This window comes from Chiloscyllium plagiosum, unplaced genomic scaffold (genome assembly GCF_037043375.1).
Source record: "Chiloscyllium plagiosum isolate Xiang-an unplaced genomic scaffold, Cpla_swu_hap1 HiC_scaffold_26, whole genome shotgun sequence".
Taxonomy (NCBI): Eukaryota; Metazoa; Chordata; class Chondrichthyes; order Orectolobiformes; family Hemiscylliidae; genus Chiloscyllium; species Chiloscyllium plagiosum.
Genome location: NW_028270164.1, coordinates 46,270,665 through 46,291,189, shown reverse-complemented (window position 1 = coordinate 46,291,189; position 20,525 = coordinate 46,270,665). Strand labels below are relative to the sequence as shown.

The window sequence follows — 20,525 nt, the reverse complement described above, 5'->3', positions numbered from 1 at the left end:
CATTGTAAATTAGGGATTCGACGTTATTCATCTGCATGGGCTGTTTAGTAAAATCAAAGAGAAAAGAGAAAAAAAGACAAGCAAGAAAAAGTTAAAAATCACACAACACCAGGTTATAGTCCAACAGGCTTAATTGGAAGCACTAGCTTTCGGAGCGACGCTCCTTCATCAGGTGGTTATGGACAACTACCTGATGAAGGAGCATTGCTCCGAAAGCTAGTGCTTCTAATTAAACCTGTTGGACTATAAACTTGTGTTGTGTGACTTTTAACTTTGTACACCCCAGTCCAACACCGACATGTCCAAATCAAGCAAGAAAACGGATGTGAACAGCTAGAAAAAGAGGACAATTTCTTTTGTGCAGAGTGGTCGGCCTTTTGTCTTTGGCACAGTCTGATAATTCAAAAGCAAAGACAGAAATTGCTGGAAAAGCTCAGCAGGTCTGGCAGCATTTGTGCAGAGAAATCAGAGTTAACATTTCAGTTCAAGTGACCCTTCTTCAAAACTCGGCAGGTTTTTCGGTTTTTGTTTCTGATCGTTCAAACGTTCGGTTCACAACCTGAATTCTCACCCCTTGTCTTTACTGTTAAACCAGGTGAGACATATATAGCAATACGATCAAAAGGCCTCAAATGCATGTTTAGTCAGGGCTGATTGACAACTCGGTCAAAAAATGTGGTGCTGGAAAAGCAGAGCCGGTCCGGAAGGATTCAAGGGGCGGGAGAGTTGACGTTTGAAGAGCTAATGCTCAAAACGTCGACTCTTCTGCTCCTCAGATGATGCCTGACCAACTGTGCATTTCATTTAATTTTACTTTAATCTCCAGCATCTGCAGTCCTCACTTTCTCCTGATTTTTTGCTGCATTAGACACTTTCTTCATCTGACTAACATGATTTAAACCTTTTTAAACCCATGACCTTCTGATACTTTTCTTCATTTTTTAAAGGAAAGTGTGGATCTGGGAGAAATCATGTTCTCTCTCTGCTATCTACCTACTGCTGGCCGGCTGACACTGACAGTTATCAAATGCAGGAATCTCAAAGCCATGGACATCACTGGCTACTCTGGTGAGTGTGAACCACTCTCTAAACAAAAACTGTGTAATTATCAATGTACAGGTTAAAATCTGGCAGCTAGGCACCGGATTGCTTGTTCAATCAATATAGTGAGAGAGCTGCAGTATTTACAATATAATGGAGTTGTAATATATGGAATTAGTTATAGTTCTTATGGCTAAAAGGATCAAAGGGTCTGGGCAGAAAGCTAGAACAGGATAATGACTTGAATGATCAGCCATAATCATATTGAATTGCAGAGTAGACGTGAATGGCCAAAGGCCTACTTCTGCCCCTATTTTCTCCATTTCTATGGATGCATCTTCTGAAAGAGCCTGCTTGGCTTTGATAGATGGAGTGACTCTCTCCAATATTGTCCTGTGTTATGATTCAATCCCAGAACTTGTAGATACCTTTGCATTGCCTTAAGATAGACTGACTTGCAGTATTTTTTGAAAAATGCTATTACAAAACTATTAATTGCTGTATATTGACTTCATGTTAATTTTTGTTGGGCAAGACGACACTATTAAACTTGAATACCAGACAACAAGTATAATGAAGATAGATAGCAGGAAGAACACTTCTCATTGATATTGTGACAACACTGAGTACTGTTGGTCAAAGAATAAGCTTGTGCTGGATGTCAATTCATAATAATATTTGATGTCTAATCTTCCTAAGCATACTTTACAATTCTGAAATAACTGCACAGGGGCTGGTGTCCTGTCACCATGTCACACTTTATTTACTGTGGCTAACCACTTTGGAGTCAGTCCTCAACTGAGGAGAAACTAATCTCCTAGTTATATTTGATTTCTTTTTGAGGTGGGTGTTTCAGCAGGATAGTAACTGGGGGAACAGGGTTTCTCCTGGTTATATTGATCAGCCAGGGCTTTCCTGATTGGCCCAGGTTAACATCTCCAATCGAGAACCTTGTAGTCAATGAGGTCCACCTGGTCCCAATCACGTGTGGTCGTCTTTGGTGTGAAGAAGTTTCACCAGCACCTTGATGGATGAGAATTTGTCACAGTAACAGATCACAAACCCCTGCTAGGGGCCGCCCATAGTATCCAGCAGAATTCAGCGCTCGGCCCTTATTCTCAGCATGTACAAGTACAAGCCAGAATATCACCCAGGAACCAAGTGACTAATGTGAATGCCTTAAGCCACCACCCACTAGCAGATACTCCATCGGTGGTGCTTCCCTTGGAAGAGTCCATTTTGGTGACCCTTCCTGTCACCACAGACAATATCCGACTATGGACGCAAAAAGACCCTGTCCTAGCAAAACTATTAACAGCTGATGGTAATCAGGGAAACAGAAATGGCCATTGCAACCAGGATTGAAACCTTTTTGGTCCCAGTGAGATCAGATCCCGTCAAGGGAAGCATATTACTCTGGGAAGCAAGGGTGAATTGTCCTGAGTAAAGATCATTGCCAGATACTAGCCAAACTCCAGCCGGGTTGTCCAGGGGTTTCCAAGATGAAGATGTCAGCAAGAAGCTATGTCTGATGGCCAGGGTTGGTGAGGCAGTGGTCATAGTGCCACCAGCAGCATCTCCATATTATGGGAATGGCCGGGTAAACCCCAAACTCAGTTACATGTTGACTATGCTTGTCCTTTCATGGGCTCAAAGTTCCTGATAATTGTGGACACCCATTCAAAGTGGTTGGACATGTATAAGATTTGTTCAGCAAACTCAGGCATGATGATTGAGAAGCTGTGAGCACTATTCGTAATACATGGACTCCCGGAAGTATTGGTCACGGACAGTGGGATGTCATTTACCAGCAGGGTATTTGAATATTTCCTAAAGTCAAGTGGCATTCAGCACATAAGGACAGCTCCATTCCATCTGTCATCCAATGGACTAGTGGAAAGTGAGGTGCAAATGTTGAAGGCAGGCTTAACGAAGCAGCCTACAGCTGATTGATACCAAACTGTCCCGGTTCCTGTTCGATTATAGGACCACCCCACAAGCAATAATAGGGATAGCTCCAACGGAGTTACTGATGGGGAGAAGACTCCACACCAGGTTAAACCTGATATTTCCAGACCTGGGGTCGGGGGGGGGGCGGGAACTGAAGTGGCAACAGGAGCGCCAATGCCAGCCACATGTCCACTTTAAAGGAGAGAGACCATTTAATTCAGGGATGAAGCATGCTGCCAGAATCATGGAAATGGTGCTGTATGGTAAGGTGAGGTTGATGTGAGGTCAGGCCCTGTGACGCACAACATTTGGGGAGATGACAGTCCGGAATTAAGACGTGGATCTTGTGAAAGCTGTTACTTCCCAAAATGGGGCAGGAGCAAAACATACCTGGCCCCTCAGAACAGTCAGAAGGCCTGTCGGAAACTACAGATGCTGTCCCCTCCATCTCACATTGAGGAAAGTTCAGAGTGCAAAATGGATGCCATTGTTTTCCGTCTGCCCCAAAGTCATTTGCCTGGAAAATAATTTATCACATCCTTTCCACATACAGGGCGCAGTCTTCTACAGTGAAGTCAAATGAGTGAAACTTCCCAAATAAAGGTATGATGCCAGAAATGCTTGCCCCAACGCCAAGTTTTTTTGTTGTAAGAGAACATTCTTACAACAGGTAGCCCTGCTTTCTCCCGTTGCCACTGAAATAACTGGTATTCCATCACCAAGTCACCCTTTAGTTACTAGTTCACAGTACACTAGATGTGGCCAGCCAGCTCAGAGTCAGTCCTCAACTGAGGAGATCCTAATCTTCTGATACATACTTTTTTTTGACATGAAGCAGTAGTGATTATTTTTCCCCACAGTACCTGTGTTGTGTGTGTGTAAGTGCAGGAGTCAATAAAAGCACCATGCCCAAAATAATTTTATTCAATATTTTCCAACAGCAGGAAAAGCCTCCATGTGACCATGGAACCACTGTCAGGCTTGGCCCAAGTGGGGCAATGCCTATATAAAAGGAAAAGGGAAGGGGAGTGGAAATGTCTCCTGGCTATACCCAAAGTCCTTCGTCACGTTAAGTTCCTCCTGCGCATTCCAAATTCTGGAGTTAATTTCCTCCGGTTGATGAAGTAACGCTCCAGATTTTTGTCCCACTATTTCTTCAGTTTCTTTGAGCTTATTTTTTGCTGCTTCATTATCTCCTGGTTATATTGGTCAGCCATTCTTGATTGGCCTAGGTTAACAACCCCAATCAAGAACCCCGTTTGTCAGTGAGGTCCACTTGGTCCCAATCACTACAAATTCTGAGCACTACACAAGACCTTTTCTGTCCTGAACATTTCCAAGTGCTCTGTTTTGACTTCTTTGTTTCTGCATTTGAAATATGTATTTCAGACTTTTCTTTCATAGTTGCTCGAAGTTGCTGCTATTTCATTCCAGGCAGCTTCCAAGGAGCAGGAAGGGCTCCTGAAGAAGGGCTCATGCCCGAAACATCGATTCTCCTGCTCCTTGGATGCTACCTGACCTGCTGCGCTTTTCCAGCAACACATTTTCAGCTCTGATCTCCAGCATCTGCAGTCCTCACTTTCTCCTCCAAGCTATTTCATTCTAAAAAGGATAGGAAATAGTGAGTGTATTCTCAAAACCAGCTGTAAGGAAGCTTGTTTTTGTACAATGCAAATTCAGTATTCAATCACAAAATTAGCATTTATGACAGAAATGGGTCAAATTTGAGTGCAGGTCAGAGCTCCACATTCACACAGACAGAAAGCACAGAAGCCTTTGAAAGAAAAAAAATCAAAAATCTTCTGCAATTCCATGTACACTGACAGTTTTGGCTGGTGTAATTCCAATCATTGTTACAAACCATTAAATTATGTTTCAGTTTTGACTGGGGAAATTAACCTGATCGAATAAAAAGGGCACACTTGAATAATGACTATTCAGTGGGTGGGTTGGAGCTAATGAACTGCAAATTATTTGCACTGTCATTAAGCAGTGTTTGTTAAAAGAGTTATTAACCTCAAATATGTAGCTGCATGATAAAAATCAGAATTATCCTTCTTCTCTCCAGAAAGATTTTTTTTTAAAAAGTACACATGCTTTCCACAGTACAAGCTCCATGGAAGTAACATCTGCAAAATCTAACCCTGGCAAATGACGTTCTCACTCTAACTGGAACAGCAAGACTGAATAATTTTCCAGATAACTCCCTTTAAATTAATAAATTAATTAATAAATAAGTTCTTCAAAAATTGCAGTTGGGGTCATATAATGTAACACAGCTCTGATTTGAAGCCACCATCATTCCAAATTAAATGTTTGCACATTTTCAGAGTTGACTGTACATTGTATTGGGTAGGACTCAAGCCTCCATGATTTTCAACTTCTAGGCAGTCGGTTTCGCTAGGCAACGCTCAAAGCAAAAGGACCAAGATCCAGCTTACTCGCTCCATCTGGTATTTGCATGGTGTGACATTCATTTTTGTTTAGCAATCATTTTATTAATCAGTCTTCAACAGTAACATACATGTTGAGGGTAGGGCAGGTGATGGTTAGAACTTTCCCGATCTAAATATAACATTGACTGTTAGCTTGAAAATTAATGATTTTATTGAGTAAATTGTACAAAGACTGAATTTGTTTCATTTGTTAAACACCAGATGCCACAGCCCACAAATACCAAGAGTTTGTTTTCTTTTGAAAGAAAAACTCTTGCTCAGTTTGCTGAACATGAGCAATCCAAATAATCCTGATTTATTGGACCCATTTCAGCTGATCAGTTAAGCTTGTTACATGGTAGGGATTAATCCACGATCACTATCTTCAGACAGCACAGCATCAGAGATACAAGGTTGAATTCTTGACTGCTAGCTTTAAGCAAAGTTTTCCAATGGGGCTACAAATATGGTGGCATGGTGGCTCAGTGGTCAGCACTGCTGCCTCACAGCGTCAGGGACCTGGAGTTGGATTCCACTCTCTGTGTGGAGTTTGCGCATTCTCCTTCTGTCTGCCTGGGTTTCCTCCCATAGTCTGAAGATGTGCAGTTTAGGTGGATTGGCTATGGGAAACGCAGGTTACAGAGATAGGTTGTGGGGGTGGCTCTGGGTGTGATGCACTTTGGAGGGTTGGTGTGGACTTGATGGGTCAAATGCTTAAAAATGTGTTGCTGGAAAAGCGCAGCAGGTCAGGCAGCATCAAAGAAGCAGGAGAATCGACGTTTCGGGCATAAGCCCTTCTTCAGGAATGGGTCAAATGGCCTGCTTCCACATTGTAGGGATTCGGTGATGAAATATCAGCACAAATTTTCTAAATAGCTTTTCGTAGTTAAGAACATACATCGGTTTGCTGATGTGACATTTACTCTCACTCCAATTCATTATTTATGGAAGTCTTTACTCAGAAAACCAGTGCTACTGCTTGCATTAAGCAGTTCAAACCTAGAATCCCTAGAAAGTATGTTACCATGAATATTCCATGATGTAATTCTGACACTCATTATCCATCGCAGGGAAAACAAAATAAGCAGCAGCGACTGAGAAGCTGTGCAGTGGGATCTTCTTTCTTGTGTAAGGGAATGACACACAAATTGATAAAACAGTGAAAGAAGGAATTTTCATTCATACAATACCTTTGATGTCCTGCTAGTGAAGCACTTTAGTCGTGTAGTCACTGTTGTAATGTACACAAACATAGCAGCCAATGTATACACAGCAAACGGTAGTTCAGTGGTTAGCACAGCTGCCTCACAATGCCAGGGGCCTGGGTTCAGCTCCACCTCAGGCTGTGTGGAGTTTGCACGTTCTCCCCATGTCTGCATGGGTTTCCTCCGGGTGCTCTGGCTTCCTCCCACAATCCAAAGATGTGCAGGTCAGGTGAATTGGCCATGCTAAATTGCCTTTAGTATTAGGTGCATTAGTCAGAGGCAAATATGGGGAATGGGTCAGGATGGGTTACTCTGCGGAGGGTCGGTTGAACTTGTTGGCCCAAAGTGCCTGTTTCCATATTGCAGGCAATATAATCTCATCAAACTCCTGATAAATGGTAATAGAAAATATGACCAGATAATCAGCTTTCTTGTGGTATGAAAATAAAAATCTGGAAATGCTCCAATGTTTCAGTTGAGAGATGATTTGAAGATGCCGATGTTAGACTGGGGTGGACAAAGTTAAAAATCATACAACACCAGGTTATAGTCCAATAGCTTCCAAATAAACCTGTTGGACTATAACCTGGTGTTGTATGATTTTTAACTCAGTCGAGAGAGAAAGAAATAATTGTGCAATCACAATTATAATTGAAGCATCATGGTGATTTCAAGGTGGCATGGTGGCTCAGTGGTTAGCATTGCTGTCTCACAGCACCAGGAACCTGGGTTTGATTCCAGCCTTGGGCGACTGTCTGTCTGTTTGGAGATAACCACCTGATGAAGGAGCAGCACTCAAAAAGCTAGTGCTTCCAATTAAACCTGTTGGACTATAACCTGGTGTTGTGTGATTTTTAACTTTGTACACCCCAGTCCAACACCGGCATCTCCAAATCATGTCTGTGCGGAGTTTGCACATTCTCCCTGCGCCTATGTGTATTTCCTTTGGGTGCTCCTGTTTCCTCCCACAATCCAAAGATGTGTGGGTTAAGTGAGTTGGCAATGCTAAATTTCCCATAGTGTTCAGGGATGTGTCGGTTAGGTGCATTACTCCGGGGAAATGTAGGGTAGGGGAATGGGTCTGTGTGGAATACTCTTTGGAGGGTCAGTGTAGGCATATTGGGCCAAATGGCCTGATTGCACACTGTAGGGATTCTATGGGAACTATCAAGGCCTTATACTCTGGAAATCCCTTCCTACATCTGTTTCCTCCTTTCGGGAACTTCTTAAAACCTATGCCTTATTGATCAATCTACCATTATCACTTTACATGTCAAAGTCATGTCTTGTTTTATAATGTTTTTGTGAAGTATCTTGGGATGTTTCATATAGAAAAGGTGCTATGTAAGTTTAAATTAAAGTTGTTGTATTCATGGATGGAGATGTAAGGGTACAGGGTCATTGGAGTGAGTGAAGAAATCAGAGATGTTGGGACTCATGGAGGTTTAAGTTGCTTTAGACAACATCCAAACAGCAGCCAGCTGGATTGACTGCCTGACTGGTGGGTAGGAGCATGATGTAGCCTGAGGAGATGAACACTGGTTAGGGGGCCCATGTGCAGAGGCTGGCATTCCAAGCAGCATTTGCGGTCACTTGAAGACTGAAGGCTTACTTGTGAGCACTGGGGGATGAGCAGCCCTGTTCCACCATGACCCACAGGGAGTGCTAAAAGGAACAGATCTTCAGACCTTGACCTGAGAGGATCACTGCTTTCTGCCTTGGATCTGACACAAGAATCCAGTGGGATATTCAACTGACCGATAGTTTTGTTTAAATCACACCAATGATGATGTTAACAGGATGCAGCTCTTATGTGTTAATGATGTTTGTTGCAGGAGTCATCAATTGCCTGATTTGGACTTCAGGATTTAATCTGTCTTTTCAGAAACAAAACTATTGATGATTCATTCCTGCAGCCACACAGAGCTCTGGAAACCACTCCCTTCAGGAACGTTGCTGTGTCTGCTCCAGTTCTTGTTTGAGGCTCATTGTGGTCAGGTTGCTCTCTCTCTCTCTGGCCCTTCTCCCGCCTCCCCTACACCTCCAACCTTCCTGCTGACAAAATCAAGACTAATACTTCAGGTCAATGATCTGTGCTATGTAGTACCAAGACTTCTAAAAAGGTCTCAATAAGGCTCTTCTTGCAGAAAGCAAATTGAACAGGGAGAGTAAAAGATCTCCTGAGTTGAAGTGATGAGAACTATTCAGGAAATCTGCGGAGTCTCTCAGAAATTAGTGAAAGAGTAACAATTCTATGTATCACGGATTCTGCCTGGCTTCAGAAATGCAATGGAACTTGAACAGATTCACTGGTGATATCCACATGGAGGGTGGAAGACAGATTGAGCCAAATGAAACAGCCAACAAGGCAGAATAACTGGGAAGGCATTTACAAGTAGACAAAACGTTGGAGATTAAAATCAACCGAGATAAATGTACGTTTTACAAATGACAAGCAAAGCTGTGGGGAATATTAATGATGAGGTTAAACTCTTCTGAGGGGATCTGGAGACTGAAGAGTAATAAAACCAGCTGGGATCTATTGTGAAGCAACAATTAAAGATAAAGAAACACGAGACTGAAGGAATGACATCTGTAAAATGGTCACTAGAGATACCAAAAGTAGGGAAGTTATTTATACTTTGACGATCTCTCACCCAAGAGAACTGTCTGCCAAAGCTGGACAGGCCAACAACAAGAAAGGAAACTCCAGGTAGAAGTATAAAACTAATGACAAATACTGAGACAGGCAAATGGCGTATTGTGCATTGGCTTTGATCAGAGTAAGTCTCCCTTTCATTTTCTTGTCTTTCTGGAAGAATTCTTCCACATGGGGTTCCAGCAGAGGTCTGGGGGAGCAGGGGGTGGGATTCAGTCCTGTGCCTGCCTTTTCAATAAAGAGCATGAAGAGCCTTTAAAAAAGGAAGGTGGAGCAGAATTTACAACTTAAACTGTTCTCTGATTTCTTGATCCATTCTTCTGTAGAAGTACAACCCATCACGTTGGTCAATTTTTCTCTTTAATACGGCATGACATGGGTTAATTAAGGATTGAATCTTAGGTTTTTTTTCCCAAGTCCAAGTTGTGTGGATGTCCAAGTTTGATGGGATTGTCGCTGACGAGCCGAACCAGTTTAGTTGCCATGTTTTACCACACTCACCTCACTGATTACTCACCATGCCTCTGTGGCACCTCGCATGTCCCTTCTTCACCCCATCTTACCATGCACCATTCTCAGAACAATTCACCACTCGACAAATACTCCAGAATTCACCAGCATCCCTTGCATTCACACCACCTATAAAATCTGTTGTGTACCAGGACAAAACATTATCAGTGTATGTTTTACACTGGGGAGCTATGGTTCCTAACATTTGCCCCGAATGTGGTAGACATGGGGTAAACAGAGAACCCACTTTGCAGGCATGACATGGGGCTCCTGCTGGATGGGATGGCACAGAGATAGCACTTCTCTTCCTCCAGGAAGAACAACAGAGGCAACACCAGAGGCTTAGTGGGCGGCACGGTGGCACAGTGGTTAGCACTGCTACCTCACAGCGCCAGAGACCCGGGTTCATTTCCCGACTCAGGCGACTGACTGTGTGGAGTTTGCACATTCTCCCCGTGTTTGCATGGGTTTCCTCCGGGTGCTCCGGTTTCCTCCCACAGTCCAAAGATGTGCAGGTTAGGTGAATTGGCCATGCTAATTTGCTCGTAGTGTTAGGTAAAGAGGTAAATGTAGGGGTATGGGTGGGTTGCGCTTCAGCGGGTCGATGTGGACTTGTTGGGCCGAAGGGCCTGTTTCCACACTGTAAGTAATCTAATCTAATCTAAAAAACACCAGGCCATGCTTGCATGGGTCCTATGTTGCCACCTGGATTAAAACAGTTTCAATCATCTGGACCAATGTCCAGGGCTGTAGGAAGAAGGTCAATGCCCTTCACCACTTGGCCAGTGTAAGTGCCAACATCTTCTCTCCAATACCTCACACTCACTCTATCCCCACATCCCACCAAGCCTCGTGCTTTATCGCTCTCACTTCTGCCTGCAATATCTTGCCCACTCACTTTCACCAGTTCCCCCAAACCCCTGATATCATTCACCCTGCATGCCCCCTGCATTGCATGCTCACTCACTCAGGACACTTTTGCACCTGCATCAACAGTAATAGATGTGCCATTCACTCTCATCTCCCATAATACCTGAGCTCTCTCCTTCCAGGAGAAAGCATCTCCGCAGTACGGCAGAAAGGGTCAGGCCAGGTGATACTCTATTTCTCATTTGGCCATTGTCCCCTGGGACGAGAGGATTCTGACATTGACCACCTCAAGCAGGGCTAGGACTGGTATCGCAGGCCGCCCTTCACTCACTATCCTGCTATCCCTGAGTGAAGGTCGAAACCCAGTGGATTTGCCTGAAGCCCGTTGACAAATAGAACAAGCTTCCTGACTTTGTGTCTGCACTAAACAGCATGGCAAGGTTGCAGTACTGTGAGCCTGGCATCTCTGACTGAGAGAGCAAAAGGCAAGGCAATGCAAGGCATGTGAGCATCCAGGCAGGCTCAGAGTGAGAGCAAGTGAAGGTCCCATGGATGCTGGAACGATGTCCCTGAGCACACAGTACTGCAAGGATGGTCACCAGTGCAGCTTGTAATATGCGGCACTGTGGAGAAGAAGCAACTGGAAGCACACCAAAGAGAGGTCATAGAAGCTGACACATGTCAGATGCCAGTGCTGTGGACGTGGGTTAATGTGGCCAGTGCCAATGGAGCAGACCTCATGATCTTAGCGCCCACTTTCCAACAGAGGGGTTGTTCAGAGCAAGCGGTGAGTTAAATCTGGCTGGTACCTTGCATTAGTCTCCTTGGGTTTTCCCAAAGTTGAGTTTGTTCAGTGAGTTTTGCAAAATGAGAGTGTGAAGATTAATGAAGCAAGTTGTGGCATTAGCAAGGCATTTAACAAATATTAATGACCATCACTGGCATCTTACTGCTGCCTGGTGAGGATCTCACCACACTGCTTGTGGAGAGCACAGTCTGGAGATAAAATGAAATAAAATAGATGGAGGGAGATTTAGACTCATCACTATTATTCTGCTGCATGTTGCTCAGACCCATAAAAGATTTGACTGTCGTTCAAACATGTAAATGAACACATGGCTTCTGGAGATCAGTCTCTCAGCAAAGAGCTCTTTCAGTGTTCTTCTTCATCTTTTTCTCGAGATCTCTTTCCAAATGCAGGTCGAATCACAGGGTCACGAAGAAGGGAAACTCGACAGGTTACAAATCACCCACAGCAGCAATGTGAGCCAAAGCCCACAATGTTGGCAGCAATCTGATGCTGACTGCTCATCCAGCCCACTGACCCTCCACACAACTCCTCGGTGCTGTGGCAATGTACACTGTGCTTGCATGTTGTCACCTTAAACCATGGACTGTGCTCCTAGAAGCTCCAACATTCCTCCCACCTCATGGCTGATCAAAATTCTTCCAATCTTGTCACCTACTATTGATGTGTATCGGAAGGATTTGCAGATTAATGCTCAGCCTATTTAGACACATCATGAATGCGTCTTTCCTAAATATCAAATCCAGGAGAGTGGCTTGAACCTGGTGATTCTAACTCAGAAACAATGAATGTTACCTGGATTCTGTTGCTGTAGTAAACCATAAATCCAAATGAACTGTGAAAATCAAGAGTCCCAAGATCTAGTGGAAAAGAGGGCAGATAGAATCAACAAATTTGGAGTCTTCAATCTGAAAAATGATCGACAGGGTCTTTATGAAAATATATATGATAGCAATGTTGTCTCCTCTAGCCCAAAGGGCAGTGGCAGTTCAGTCATTGAGCAGAATCAAGGCAGAAATTAATAAGTTTTTGGAGATTATTGACATTAAAGGATGTGCAGATACTGCTGGACATTGATATTGAGGAGATAATCAGCCATGGTTTAGAACAATGGGCCAGTCTTGATGGGCTAAATGGCCTACACTACTCCTTCATTCCCATGTTTCCATGTCCCTATATTCCTGTGTTTCTGTGTTCCTATACCTTTAATCCTACCCTGAGCTCCTCCACCATTGAAACTCCTTGTAATCACACTTTATTAGTCTGACTAAACCAAATCTGATGCTTTCCTTTGTGTTACATTTGTTACAATCCATGTAGCGAGGGAGAACGTCTATAGAGATGAATTTCCCAGTGGCTGACAGAAAGGACAAAAGAACAATTCAATTAAGACTCTTACTGTAACAGACAAACTAAAATGAATATAGATAAAACATGAATTAATAGGCAACTAATTCACCAATGAGAATTTGCATTCACTAAGACAACCAAGTCATATCTTACAGAACACTTTTACTCGACACCCTAGTTCTGCAGAAAATAGATACATATTTGCTCCCAGCATGCCAACACATGCTGCATTAGTTTAAAGCTTTCAGTGTCTTCCATCAGTGTTCCACAAAGCCCAAGATTTCCCCAAATGTTGCTGATAACATTTACTTTATTACTAATGCTTTGAGTTAAATACAGTGCCTCTGATCTTCATTGTCCTTCCTTTCCCATCACAGAATAAAGACACAACGCTTAGCAGTTGCTTTGGCAGCAGAGCCCTTAGAATTGATTCTATTTTATGAAAGTATGTTTCACAAAGAGGTTTACAGATTTAACTTTGAGGTTTGTGCTGCTAAAGCGTAGCAACTGGCTCTAAAATTCACCCTTTTTTTTTCCAGTTTGGCATATTCAGGCTAAAGCAAACCTTGCAACCTTTGGGTCATATTTGATTTCTTCACAATAGTCAAATGAAGATGAGTGAATCAGTAATCTGTGCATTTCACCAACATGTGAGATGGAATAATAATTTGACTGCCACTGATCTGGCATTTTTCAGGAGGTCAGCCTACCTAATACATGTATGTGATAGAAAGCCTTCCTTTTCTAGATCCATATGTCAAGGTGTCTTTGCTGTGCGAAGGACGAAGGTTAAAAAAGAAGAAAACAACTATAAAGAAAAACACATTAAATCCTACTTACAATGAAGCGATTATCTTTGACATTCCTCCAGAGAACATGGACCAGGTCAGCCTGCTGATCTCAGTTATGGACTATGACCGGTGAGTAAAGGAACCCTTATAACACTGACTGACTAGCTAGACTGAAGATTTCACTGCAATCCAGCATACTCTCATGAGAAATACCACTGACTGAAAACTTCCCAGTTTAAGCTTTGATTTTATAATATGTGACATGAGTAGAGAGCAGATGAAGAATAGTGTAAGCTATAATTTTAGCAATTCATTGCACTCAAAGTAAGAACCACTGTGAGCATTGTTTACCTTTCTTTAACTGCCAATATCAGGTATTGTGTGTCCCTTCAGCCCCAGTATACTTGAAGCAGACACCCATGTAATCCTCTCTCCACTACAATGTCAATGACTGCTGCTATCCTCCATTAGGCCCCTCCCCATTATTTTTCATACCTAAACTCTTTTGGTCACACCTACTTTCTCTTTTAATTTCCCCCGCCCCCTTCCAAATTTCCTCTCTGTCCTGCACACTCATGGAGTCGTAGACTCATACAGCAAGGAAATAGACCCTTCGGCCCAACCAGTCCATGCAGAATGTAACCCCAAAATAAACAAGTGCACTTCCTTGCTTGTGGTAGCCTCTCTACTGATTGCTTCTGATCACCCAACTCTTTGCTCACTTTCTATCTTTCTCTGCATTATCCCAATATCCTGTTCACATTCGAGCTCTCAATTGCACTCATCCCCACCATATCACATTGCTGACCTTCACCCTGCCAGTAGTCTGCTTCCCCCAATCACCTCACTCTCCCTATCACCTAACAACTCTGCCAGTTCTCATATGTTCTCCTTTAATTAAACATAAATTAAGTTAATATTTATGAAATATGGCAATGCAGTTCATTCTCCCAAAATCAGTCACACTTTCCCACTGATGCCTTATAACCTTCTAATTTGTTTCCTTCCCGTTTTCAAGTCAATATAAAATTCCCTTTTGAAAGTGAGCGGAATGACAAACTTGTGATACACCAAATCAATGTTACAGAATATTGAAGATGCAATATTAGCTCCCAGAAGACGTTGTCTCCTTCTGAAAACTGTTAACATGCAATTACAGAAGGAAAAAGTTATTAGATAAAGGCTGCAGCTTCATAATATCAGCTGTAAAAATGAGTTCTTCCCTTATTCATAGCCAGCAGGTAATAATGCAAAATTTATACATTGTCTCCCACCTGCACAGTGCCATGGAGATCAGTTCAGTTGGTTTTCTTTTCCGCTTCAAATTTCCCACTTCCACTCTTACAGGAATTAAGTCATGTTGTGTGCAGCCATACAGGCAAATTCTGTAAAGCCAGATTGTGTGTGCAAGCATATGAAGCATAGTCATAGACTCATACAGCATGGAAACAGACCCTTCAGTCCAACCAGTCTATGCAAAACATAACCCTAAATTAAACAAGTCCCACCTGCCTGCTCCTGGCCCATATCCCTCCAAACCTTCCCCATTCATGTAATTTACCTAAGTGTCTTTTAAACATTATGATTGTTCCCTTATCCATCACTTCCTCAGAAAGTTACTTCCATATGCGAACCTACCCTCTGTGTAAAAAAAAAAAAGACTCTCATGTCTTTTTTAACTCTTTATCCCTTAGTCTTGAAACCCCCGTCTTCAGGAAAAAAGAACGGCCATTAACCCTATCTGTACTCATCATTATTTTATTAACTTAACTTCTATAAGGTCAACTCTCCACCTCTTATGCTCCAGTCAAAAAACAGTTCAATTCTATCCAGCCTTTCTTTATAACTCAAACCTTCCTACCAGCAACATCCTGCTAAATCTCTTCTGAACCCTCTCCAGCTTAATAATATCCTTCCTATAGTTGGGTGAACAGAACTGGGCACAATATGCCAGAAGAGGCCTCACCAATGTCTGGTACAACCTCAACGTGACCCTCCCTGTCGCGTATACCTTCCAGCTTAATCAACTGAGAGGTGACCAAAAATAAGATCCCTGGCTGGTTTTACATTTTCCTAACCCTTAGGCACTGAGGCCAATTGGAAGACCCCTACCGTTAATTTGTGTGAAATCAATAAATTCAGCACAGACTGGGCTCTGCCCATGATCTTTATAGTGCAAGTTCACTTTGGACAGTCAATAACATGCAGGAGATTGGCTGGTTCCTTCTTGATATAACTTAGCTTCGGTCCATTTCTGCTACTTTGTATAATGGAAGTCACACAAATGAATATGTATTAATGAGCATTTCCTTCCCTTCATGATGACTAGTGTTGGCCATAATGAGATCATTGGAGTGTGTCGTGTGGGGGTCAATGCTGAAGGCCTAGGGAGGGACCACTGGAATGAAATGCTGGCATATCCACGTAAGCCAATAGCACATTGGCACCCCTTGGTAGAGGTAAGAGAGCTTCATATTCCATTATAATTAATGTACAAAAGATGTATGCTTCTGATATATTAAAATATTTTCCTTTGTTCATAATCTTACAGCTGAATGCAAACAAGTTGTAAATAAAATACAGTAATAGAAATTTAAAATCTAGATGTGTTGTACAATTATATGCTTAAACCAAATTATTCAATGAGTGTTGCGTCCAAAGGGGCTGATTTTGTGAATTCATTGTAGTTGTTAACACTCTGAACAGGAATCTGCCATTTCCAAAAGGCAGTAGGTAATATGATGAGCAACATGTTTGCTCTGTTCGGTCGTTACTCAGCTTTGGAAGGTGAAAATTACCCCTGCTCATTTCCCCAACAACTCAATCCCTCCATAAAGTCTGAATCCTTTCTAAGCTCCCATTTATGGGAGTCTCTTTGAACACATTTTCTTCACCTGCTGACAGAGTACAACAGAAATCCAATGGTCTAGAGGCGTTTCTTTTCTCATTTACCATCCAAATTTTCATTCCATTAACATTTGTCTTCATCTCTTGATTTTAATCATATTACTGTTGTCAGTGAGCACAATACTTTCCTCTTCTTTGTACTTCCTGGGCACCCATTCTTCTCCCTATTCCATGTAATGTTGAAATTCGGTCAGTTCATCATTTTTGACTTCCACCCCTTAATTCTTGAGACTTCAAAGCTGTGGAACATATATTCAAATCTCGTCCTTTCAGCGCGGCATCATCCAATCTCATTCTCTCTTCTTTTATTTCCAACTTTGTTTGTTTTTTACTTTCTAAATCTGGATTCTTTGTCAAAACTCCTCAGTAACCATTGTTCCTAAAGCAAACTGCGAAAGTTTGAACAATTTGTTCTGCTCTGAAGCATGAGCTAACTTGTAAAGAGAGGTATGCAATACAAAAGCCAGAGGTTAAAATAAATCTGTATAAGGCACTACTCTGGCCTCAACTGAACAACTGTTCAAATCTGGATACTGCATTGCACAGAATCATAGAATTACTACAGTATAGAAGAAGGTCTACTGGTCCATTGTGCTTGCACTGGCTCTATCATCTCGTGCCAATCTCCTGCCTTTTCCCCATATTCCTGCACAAGATTTCGAACCAAATCATCATCCAATTACCCCCTTGAATGGTTCCATTGAACTTACCTCCACCATATTTCCAGGCAGAGCATCCCATACCCTAACCACCCATTGCGTTAAAACATTTTCTTGCACATCACCCTTGCTTCGCTTTCACCTTATCTTAAATATATTGCCTCTCCTCGTTTCTTTCACAAGTTGGAACAGGTTCTCCCTATCTACTCTATGCAGCTTAGTCATGGTTTCGAAAACTTCAATCAGGTCACCTTTTCCAGGGACAACACTCCTAGCTTTTTTAATGCAAAGGCTTTAGAGAGAGTGCAGAAAGGATTTAATTATTAAGCATTGTTCGAAGGATGGGAGATTTGAGTTATGGCGATCAATTGGAGAGGCTGGGTTTCTTCTCCTTAGAGAAGCGAAGGTTGAGAGGAGGTTTGATGGAGTTGATCAAAATCATTTTGTGTCAAGACAGACTGGAGAGGGAAAAGCTGCTCTCATTGGTGTAACAGTCAATGGTCAGAGAGGCAATGACCTAGTAATATTATCACCAGACTATTCATCCAGAATAGTCAGCTAATGCCATGGGGACCTGGGTTCAAATCCTGCCATGGCAAATGGTAGAACTTGAACTCAAAAAAGAATTGGGAATTATGGGTCTAATGACAATCAGGAAATCATTGCTGATTAGAGCTTAAAAATGTGTTGCTGGAAAAGCGCAGCAGGTCAGGCAGCATCAAAGGTGCAGGAGAATCGATGTTTCAGGCATAAGCCCTTCTTCAGGAATGACCTGCTGCGCGTTTCCAGCAACACATTTTTAAGCTCTGATCTCCAGCATCTGCAATCCTCACTTTCTCCTAATCATTGCTGATTGTTGGGAAAAACCCATCTGGTTCACCAATGTCCTAATATCTTCAACTGGTCTGACCCACGTATGACTTCAGACCACAGCAATGTGGCTGACTCTTAACTGCCCTCAGGGCAATTAGGGATGAGCAATAAATACTGGCTTATGCAACCATGACCTCATCCCATGAGTGAACAAAATGCTCAGCCAGGTGGGTAGCTTAAGAAGGGACATGAGGAAAAGTGTTTTTTTTTAATGCTAAGGTGGTTTGCATAGCCTGTGAATGTGGGTTAAGACAGTTTCAATTAAGGCTTTCATCAAAGATTGAACCAGCACCCAAAGAGAAAATATTGCTGCAGATATTTTGGAAGAGGGAGTTCGGCAATTCGGATTAGCTGTGTTTCCCTTGCAGAGAGGTGTCATGGATATGAGGGTCACATTGTTGCATGATGTTAGGGTCTGGTATGAAGGGAGTGAGTGACTGGGATATGAATGGATATAAACTCCAGTCTCCAGCCTGACTTGCATCTGATATTAGTTTGTGGCTGCAGAGAGTCATCAGACTGTGGAGACCCAATGGATCCAATCGATTCCATTTCTGGTTGGTCTAATGTGGGGAACAGAAAATGAGAAGACAAATCTAACAATGTGGGAGTCTTCCAAGGTGCAAAAATTCAAAACACATAAGCTGATATACAGATTGATTCAAGGATCTCTTGTGGTGCAATGGTAGTGTCCCTATCTCTCGACCAGAATGTCTGATTCAAGTCCGAACTGACATGGAGATGTGTTACAGCATGTCTAAATAGGCTGATTAAAAATGGTTATACCTTGCATCTGAGTAAATATGAATTAGCATCAGGATTATAAGCACATCAAGGAATGCACAAATACCCATTACTTGAATTAATTGTTGTTATGGACCAGCCAGATACTCTCAAACATTTCAAAGAAGTAGCCCGGACCCTAACTTTGCTAGTTGTGTTAAGCAGTTGTAGAGTCATGAGGGATGTAGCTGGTCAAACCACTTGGTTTTAAACTAAACAGAATCTATTTACAAGATTACCAAATGAAACACAACCAAAAGAGAACAGAATACCATATAACAACCTATCCAAAAACCCAGCAGACTATCCCAATTTAATGATTCTGTTCCAAATACTTGCAACAATCCCATAAACACTCCTTGGTACAAAAGGTAAAATCAAACACAGGATCTTACAGGAGAGAGAAAGAGATGGCAGCATGGAACACCTTCTTCCATGTAGCTGTTTCTTGGATAAGCAAACAGACTCAACAGCCAGAGTGCTAAAACCAAACCAAACCAAAGCAGGGAAAAGCTGAGCTGGGAGAACTGGCCACTCCCCTTTCATTATACAAGTTTTTTTTTAACTTGAAAGCATTCTCAAGTGGATCAACCCCAGACATTTCAGAGTCTGTGCCTTTATAACCGCCTGAAAAAAACAAAGGATAACCTAACCTTGTTAAAGGAGCAACATCATCACAGTGTCCACTTCATCCTTTTCCAAATAAATTCTGAAAACCCTGTGAATAATCCAATCTAGAACTAGAAGAAAGAGAAGTGAACTTGAGTGAAAAATATTTAAGATAAAGAGCATAAGAAAGTTTGCTTAACATAAAAAATTATGAGGCTTTTGAATATATGTTTTCAACCAGTGATTGGGCAAAATTCAGGTCCACATTTAAGAACAGGTTTGAAAGGCCATTGAAATAAGTGGGAAAGCAAAGGCATTTGGAAGGTGAGCACATGGAATGAGTACTATTATTCAGGTGGCAGATAAACAGCAATGCTGGCTGGTTTGATGTGTGATAACGTCTAAGTAAAACCATCAGCACTTCCTTGCTTTATATTTCCATTTGGTTTTCTTTCTATCAAGTTTCATTTCTAAATCTTTATGGCATGGTTCTATTTATAATATTTAATTTTCTTTTATAAGTAGCCCCAAAACTATGAGTAATGAATCATAAGACTTGATCATATTGAACTTGATCATGTTAATCTCATTACAATTTTTAAAAAGTACATTCGATGTGACCTGATGAGAAAATTCTTTGAGTGGTCTTCCAATGAATTACTTTAATGAGATGAAACAAACACTTAATTAAACACTCAACATTTCAGATTTGAGTTCATTACTGAGTGGCGTGACTGCCTATAAGGTTCAATAATACCTTTAAACCTTGCTTAAGCCAACAAAATCAAAATTACTTCAAACGACGATGTGTCAACTGAATCCATCAAGCATTACCTTCTTTAATCTGGTTCTGTCTCTCAATACCAAAGCCTTTCCCCCTCATTTTAGTGTTTTGTAAAGATAGTTATATTTAGATCTTCCAAACGTTTCACTTCATTGGGCATCTTTAAAACAGATAATCTTTCAAAAAGATACCGAAGGAAGTGAAAGGTGTGGAAGAGGTAAATGTAACACCCTTGGCTAACAAAAAAAAATCTCCTTTCTACTCTGAAAAACCCAGGTTCCTCCTGTTTCT

At 41.9% G+C, this 20,525-nt stretch overlaps 1 protein-coding gene across 4 annotated transcripts in view; it reads left to right on the top strand.

Moving 5' to 3' along the window:
- LOC122563291 (synaptotagmin-6-like) overlaps window positions 1-20,525 on the top strand; it is a 299,429-nt gene that overhangs the window by 263,485 nt on the left and 15,419 nt on the right. For all 4 annotated transcript variants that reach the window (XM_087973676.1, XM_043716993.2, XM_087973677.1 and 1 more), the window contains exons 4-6: window positions 948-1,068; window positions 13,577-13,748; window positions 15,949-16,078. In XM_087973676.1, the coding sequence (XP_087829802.1) occupies window positions 948-1,068; window positions 13,577-13,748; window positions 15,949-16,078 (423 nt within the window). The remainder of the gene's footprint in view (window positions 1-947; window positions 1,069-13,576; window positions 13,749-15,948; window positions 16,079-20,525) is intronic.